This window comes from Ostrea edulis, chromosome 5 (genome assembly GCF_947568905.1).
Source record: "Ostrea edulis chromosome 5, xbOstEdul1.1, whole genome shotgun sequence".
Lineage (NCBI taxonomy): Eukaryota > Metazoa > Mollusca > Bivalvia > Ostreida > Ostreidae > Ostrea > Ostrea edulis.
Window position 1 is genome coordinate 69,161,692 of NC_079168.1, and position 8,319 is coordinate 69,170,010.

An 8,319-nucleotide genomic window follows, 5' to 3' on the forward strand; every position below is an offset into this window, starting at 1 on the left:
TATAATTCTGAGAACAAAATATCTATGATTTTTATTTTTTAACCGTAAGTGCGAATATCAATATTGCGTGTTGTTGATATCATTAAACGACATTTAGTCAATCTACTCGTTATTGATTGCCTGCACTCTGTAGAAGAATTTTGCCGAGTTCTACAAACAGAAAAAGTTTACCGTTCATAACTGTTTTGATTAAAGAGATTCCCTGTATCGATTCTTCTATAACTTCAATCATCGCCGTTTCACCTGTGCAAGTAAAACGAACACGCTAGTGAACATTCATAAGCGCCAACTAGTGCGCTATGAGAAAAAAGTGCGCACCATTAACAAAGAAAATTGGTATCAGAATTTGCGAAAAGCGATCGCTGAAAAACAAAGAGGGTACCTCTCACTGGCTGGGTTCTCTAAGGGGGCGTGTCTCGTGAATGAATATTCAGAGAAATTCTCTCAGTCTTAACGTGCCTATAAAAGGCGATGTGATGCTATTTCTGCGGGTTTGGTCAATAACTATACAGGCTGAGATGAACTTTTGTGATTACCATTACTGAACGTGAGAACAAAGCAAACACGATTTAGATTTTGATACAACAAAGATAACTTGACCAAATCCCCCTTTCGATAACTGTTTTTTCGCAATTCAACCTTTGATGGTAACTTTGGAATCCAGAGAACTGAGAAGTGCTATCCTCCTTCCCAGCTTCTCGACATGCCCCGGGGATTTCTCGTTAAAAGGACGAACCACGGAGGAGCCGCGTCCTACAGGGAGAGAAGAACGTCAGAGGATGATCGCCTGGACCTGGAACCGGACATTAAAAGATTCGGATCTCCGGATTCTGGATACTGCGCCAGTCCTATCAATTTCTCAAAAGATCTAGAGAATAACAACTACGAGAAACCGCAGTGCTCTCCCCTGTCAGTGAGTACACAACAACTGTACTTTTCAAATTTTGAGCAGTTAAGTGTCAAGTCTCCAAATAACGAGAAATCGTCTCCTAAACCACTGGAACAAAGCAGCCCCAATAAGAGAAGAAACGAAATTAAGAGCAAGTCTATTAAGAAGCCAAAAGCGGCTCGGAAGATAAATTTTGATGAGGACACGACCTCTCCAGTTTCGGGCTGTATCATAAAGCATGTTTCTCCAGAGGAAGAAGGAACGGTGATTTACCATGGTGACATTGACAGCACGTACAACTTCGTAGAAGCAACCCCAGAGGCCCGTGCTGAGATCGAGAAAATCGAGAACAAAATCGGCGACTACATCTGCCAATTGTGCAAAGAATTTTACGAGGATGCGTTTCAACTGGCCCAACATCGATGTTCCCGCATCGTCCACGTGGAGTACCGATGTCCGGAATGCGGTAAAGTTTTCAACTGTCCGGCCAACCTTGCGTCTCATAGGAGATGGCATAAACCGCGACCTGCGGCAAACAGCAATAGGCAGAGCGCTCCCGCCAAAATTCTCCCCTCAAACCAGAATACTGAAAACAACGGGAACCAAAATGAGGCAAAAATTGACAACGCCATGTTCTTGATCCCGACCGATCTCAGCATTTCCAACGACGAAGGGCAGTATAAGTGTGAAACATGTGGAAAGAAATTTCGCCGACAAGCTTATTTGAGAAAACATCGTCAAACCCACAGTGACTCCACGAAAATCACGCGCAACGACAATTCAACACGACAAGAAATTCTGCGTATCAGCAATTTGAACGAATTGTCAAACCGAGATTCCGTGCGTCGCGAGATGGTGTCCCCTCTGAATGCCTTTGAGAGTTTGCAGACGAGAGTTCCGGATATGTACGTGTGTAAGCACTGCGAGAGTTCGTTCAGCAGTTCTCCAGGATTGACCCGACACATCAACAAATGCCATCCATCCGAGAATCGACAGGTCATCCTGCTTCAAATGCCCTCCACCCTTCCCCGCCATATGTAGACATGATAGAACGGTGCCTTACACACCGTGTGTGCCTGACTGCCAGAAAAAAATGTATATTTTTATGATGAACTTTTTGATATGAACGTGCATATGTGCCTTTCCCTTCATATTTACATGTGTGATTGCTTGTCATTTTATTTTAGATATATTTTTATTTTATTTATTTCAAGAAGGTATATTTTAGGAGTATTACTATATACAATTTATTATTTACATGATTATCAAGTATTTTAAATGAACTTATTATTATGTTGTTTTAATGCATTATTTTATTATTTACGGTAATAATCATTATATTTATTTCAGATATTTTATTTTTACAAAGAGGATATGTGCAATAGTATTTTTACGACAGTGCAATGATCAAGTGCAATATTTAAATTATCAATGTTTTAGTGCGCTGTGAAAAGTGTAATACTTAAATTATCAATGTTTTAGTGCGCTGTGACAAGTGTAATATTTGAATTATCTGTTTTAGTGCAATGATATTCCAGGTGCAATATATCTTCAAGTGCAATATTACAATAGAGATCTATTTTATTGATTCTTATATTTTTATGTCGTACTACAGTGTGATAATTATTTTTTTGTCTAGGCTGGGCAAGTGCAATCTAACTTATTCTATTTATATAGTCATCTAGTGGTAGAATTTAGTATTAGTATTAGTGTTGGTATTTCTCTTTTGGGTTAAGTTTGGGTTTACCTGAACATTGATTATATATATTTAAAAAAAAACCACCCGAAATTCTAACAAAGCGTAATCTTTGTCAAACGAATACAAAATCTGTACATTAACTCGGTTTGTTGCTTTTTGTGTTGTGTCTATTATTTACATTAATTGTTTTCATTTTGAAACATTTCAGAGTTTTATTTCATCACAAGGTTTTAAAGTAACTAGATTATGTTGTTTAATTTGTTATGTTTATCCTTATTTATTTATTTTTTGCCTTTTATGCAGATTCTTTATCATTTCATTTAGAATTCCGATTTGTTTGTTTGTTATTAATTCCTTGGTTTTATTATCTGCATACATTGGAGAGAGAGAAAGAGAAAGAAAGAGAGAAAGAGAGAGCGATAAGTGAAATGTTTTATGAATAACAAATGCTGTATTTTCATTCGCCCATTGTGACCCTTGTACTTTATAAGAGATGCATTGTTACTTAATAAAGATTGATTTCCGTAAGTGTAATGACTTTATAATTGTAACGGTCTCAGGGCACTTGTCGATACCTGGCGCGTGCCAGATTGACATTTTACCTGTGCCGTTCGCCAGGTGAAGCGCCACACCTGAACTCCTATTTCAGATTATTTACACACAATTTCTGTAAATGTTTGCAGGCATGTACTGTTTAATTTGATTTAAACAAAGTTCTTCGTCTGGAACACGGCATGCGTTTTAAGTGGGCTTACGATGAACGGTATCTTTGATCCGTTCATCACTGCCTTTGTTGGGGGTCGTTAACACTGTATGCTGCAATTCGGTAATAACCCCCATGCTGCAATTCCCAGATCATGAACCCGATATTATTGTGACGCATTGTCAGAGATGAATAACTGACTTTACACCTGGGCCCCGCTATGATTTTGACAGATCCCCGCACAAAGAAAGGCGACCATAAAGCTGACACGGGCTCTCTCTGTATAGGGATGTAGAAGACAGCTGCATGCTGGTAGTCTGGATGGTAGGCAAGTCTTCCTCTACACAGATACATATAGAACTGTAGGGAACAAACGCACAACCGTATATCAGGATTTCTATACTCGTATTCGGGGAACGGTTACTCTGACGAGTGATGGTAGATGAATCTCTTATCGATCCCGAAAATCAATAGGTAAACAAAAAGTGATAAGTTAAAGTTACTGACTTGAGCATTAGCATAATCTGCCAAATATGATTAATGAAACTCTCTGAAGTCCGATAGAAATCCTTCTCGTGCACTGCTGATAGCATCTGTGTTTACCAATATAACCGATATTAGTAACACCTACACTGGGGTGCCTCAGCAATTCACTGACCATGATAGTAGTACTGAAGTGGGGGCTGAAGATTGATAAGGGACACAATATTAATCACAATGAAAGGTAAACAAGAAGTATAAATCCGAAGGAATGCTGATCGTTTCGGATTTCAGGATCTTAAAAAATACGGAATATCGGACTCGAACGTTATCACGCGGAACGCATTTCCGCCGGCCAGTTTTTGACGCTTATCAAGCAATATCAAGACTAATTAACTGCATAAAATCATATAAATCGATCTACCTTAGTCAACAAAAGCTATTTAAACGTATTTTAGTAGTCAAATTCCGATCATCAGGCTGTGATAAATTAAGAACGCTGCAATCCATTACCCGACACTTCCTACTTAGTTCGACTCGAATTCGTCGCGAGTCTGTCATCATCACTGCCGTGGCATTGTTTGATAATTGTCCTAATGGGTTTGATTAGAAGCATTACAACCCAATTGCTAATACAGTTTTTTGTACAATAGTAAAACCCCTAGGCTTTAAGAAGTTTTTAGCAAACAACCCGAAGGATCAATTTCTGCGCGGTATTATTTCACCATGAGGATTCATTTTATTGTCGTGGTGCTGAACGGAAAATGACATTGAGAATAAAAATGGTCATAGGTTTAATGACCAGAAAATGTAATTAAAAGAATATTTGTATAAGATCACAGAGAATATTTCTTTTACAACATCGCCAGCATCCTTAAAACTGACGCTTAGCAAAATTAAAATGTTACTGTAGGCCATTTTTTCTTCGCATTAAGTGGTAATATTCTAAGGACTAAATACAGGTAAGAATCGGATGACTGCGAAATCAACTGATTTAATTAATAATACGATTAAGACGGATCGTTCTTTCTGTTTGCTTCTGCCACTAGCCCCAGTAATTATATTTGTGTGGCGGGAAAGGCGACCTTTGACTAACCTTTTATATAACCACCTCCAACATTTCATATACAGGTATATATATATATATATATATATATATATATATATATATATATATATATATATATTGTGTATATATATATATATACACAAACAATAATTGGATTTTTTCTGTTATACTGGGTTGTGTTGGAGAGGGATTATATGGTAATTCAGACAGTCTAACTGATTTATTGTTCATGGGAACAGTTGTATTTCATACCAGAGCAAAGAGATGACAAGTCTACCCCATCCCAGGCGAGATTCTTCAAACCAAGAACGTGGGCGTTAACTATCCGCTCTGTTTGAATATGAACTATGGACTATTTAATTAATTCCTATGTCCAATCTCCGGATCCTATTATCATTAGTTTTAATAAATCTCCCCAATTTACTTTTTCTGGTTCCCCTCCAATTATATACATGTACTAATATTTGACTCCATGTCTGCGATGATGACCTTTTTCATTTTCTGATAGGGTACACCAATTAATATTCTAATATTTCCATTCAACCTTATCTATATTCATTTACGGAAATAGCCCTGTTTCCGGTTCCTTTTGTTGGATACACGTGTTATAAGGAACTCTGATGTCTATAAGGACGTGGAAGCACGTGCTCCGGGCACTGCTGCAGTTTTTCATCCAATATTTCAGTTGATAACCCACTATTAGAATGATTTCTTAAAAATGATATTGCCACACTTTCGTCAAGGAATCAAAATTTGTTTCCGGGAATTTATCATCAGAATTACTAGATTTATATGTTTTTAAGTATGTAAAGGTGACCTATTGCATTTTGGTGTCGTCCGTCGTCGTGTGTCGTCCGTCGTGCGTTCACAATTGAGCATTATCAACTTCTTCTTGATAACTACCAGTCCAATTCTTTTTAAGTTTGGTATGAAGCATCTTTGGGACAAGGGGGGCATAAATTGTAAATTTCAGGACTCCAGCACCCCTGAGGCCTTAGTGTCGGGGCAAAACCGGCCAAAAATTGACCATTTTTCAAAAATCTTCTTCTCTACAACCGCACATGTTTAAGAAAAACTAAATGCATAGTGATGTAGAGCAGGAATGTCTCTATCAAATTGTAAATTTCTTGATCCTTGGGGTAAAGGTTCTGACTCCAGGGCGGGACCAAACTTGGTATATATAATGAGGGATGTGACTGAATTCCTCAGAAATCAGAGGAAAACTGGTCAAAAAGGGAGGAAAACACCCCACCTTACTTGGAAAAATATCATTTTCTGCCACTTTAGATCAAATCCAGAGTGTTTCATTTTTTTCGAAAATTGAGCAAATCAAAGGATTTCCTCTGAAAAGAGGAAAAATCACACCCCTGATAATGTAAATATGTAAAACATTTAGATAATACTTTTTATGCTATTGATACTAAATTGAAACTAAACAGATATTTAGAAGGAGTAGGTAGCTCTTTACTAAAATTGTACATGATCCTAAGGAGTAAGGGTTTGGTTCCAGGGTGGGGCCAAAATTATTACAGAGATTATTGTCTTTATTATATATTTGAAAAACTTCTTTAAGTTTGCTGAGACGTTATAAAAATCTAAATGCATATTCAGGAAAAGCAGAAAATATACCAAAATTCTGAATTTACGAACCCCAGGGTTTTGACTCTAGAACGGTCATATCGTGTTAATGTTATATACATATATCATATTAAGTAAAGACTTTCGTCAGTGTAGGCACTTTCGGGGGGCATTTAAGGTTTTAGAACACATTTTGTTTGATACTGTTGTTAAATATTAGAATTTGGCTTAAATATACAGAACATAATATTTTCTAGTTTTCATAGCCATGAGAATGGTTGTTGTTTATTAGTCAAAAACAAATACAGCTTATAGTCATATTATACAATGTAATCAATCTAAAATCATATAAAGGTCAAGAAAGAATAGAAATCGTGCTTATACATTGGTATTTCTAATTTCAAAGGAATTCTTAATAAATTTACCCAAGTTACATAATTCCTTTACATTCTGTGTCGATAAAATTTGAATTAATTCAAAGACAGAGGGTCTGATAAAGTACTTTTTTAAAAAATGATTCTTAAATGACTGTAATAGGTATACTTAAAGAAAAAATGAAACTCATCTTCTACATCTAAGGTACATAAAGGACATAAACGTCTTTCTAAAGGAACATTTTTGTATCTACCGGTTTCAATAACTAACCAGTGAGACGATAATCTTAACTTATACATATAAGCTTTTTATACTGCATAGGAATTCTTTTAGTTAAGTAGGATTGCAAAGTAAAATTGTCAATCAAATGTTTATAAATTCTACATTTTGAGGAAGAGTTGATTTCAGAAAATATTGTTTGTTGACAATTATCAAAAATACATTGCTTAGCAACTGCAAACATGTATTGTGGCTTCAAAGTACATTGATTTAACCATAGGTTCATCAATCTAACATTTGACAAATTACCTTTAACATTTACTACCCAATTTTTACAGTTTTGCTTACTACTCATTTCATAACACATATATAGTTATAACATGATTTCAAGATACAATTTTTTCTTGATAAAAGCTTTAACCAATATTTTAAAATTCGTAATTATCTCACACATTGCAATGGTAATCTACCCAATTCACAATAAATCATTACATTAGGAGTAACACTTTTCACACCCAGTATGCTTTTACAAAAATCCATGTGAACTTTTTCGATACCAAGAGCTGAATGATCACCCCACACTTCAGTCCGTAATTTGCAATGCTTCCTATGTATGTATCAAATAAGGACACAAGGTTGTAAAATTCAAGCTCATATTAGAACATTTTCTTTTTTAGTGAAAATAACGCTGTCTTACATTGTAATGATAACTGTTTTTGTGTGACATAAAATTTTTCATTAAAATTCAACAATAATCCAAGATAACAAAATTTATTTACCACTTCAATTTGTTCATTATCATAGAACCATTTTTCGTCTGATCGTAAAATACCTCCGTTTCTAAAAAACTTTTGTTTTTCCAACATTAACCGTTAAAGACCATTTTTCAGTGTAAATTTCCAATGAATGCAACATAAGTTGAAAGTCAGAGGCCGATTCAGCTAATATAACCATATTATCTGCATACATAATAGAAATAAAGATAATTCTTGTAGCTCGATGGGAGCATTGCCCTTAAGCAAAAATTCCTTCTCATCGTGGTTTACGTACAAAGAAAAAATTAGGGGAGAAATTATCGCCCCTTGTAAAACACCAGTATTATTTACAAAGAAATCTGATAAATTTCCCTTTAATAGAACACATGACTTAATATTATTGTTCAATGATCGAAGAATCTTAAGAGGTTTGCCCCTCATACCCAGCATAGAAATTTTGTTCCACATTTTAGCTCTGTCTACCAAATCAAACGCACGTTTAAAATCTATAAAACAGCAGTAGAGTCTATATACATGTATATATATAGCGAT

The 8,319-nt window shown here is 35.7% G+C and overlaps 1 protein-coding gene across 1 annotated transcript; it reads left to right on the plus strand.

Annotated features, from left to right (window-relative positions):
- The first annotated feature begins 479 nt into the window (after nucleotides 1–479).
- LOC125652615 (insulinoma-associated protein 1a-like) lies at nucleotides 480–3,116 on the plus strand. Its single transcript, XM_048881946.2, has one exon. It carries the CDS (start codon nucleotides 704–706, stop codon nucleotides 1,928–1,930), a length of 1,227 nt encoding a protein of 408 aa, XP_048737903.1. The 5' UTR covers nucleotides 480–703; the 3' UTR covers nucleotides 1,931–3,116.
- The last annotated feature ends 5,203 nt before the right edge of the window (nucleotides 3,117–8,319 follow it).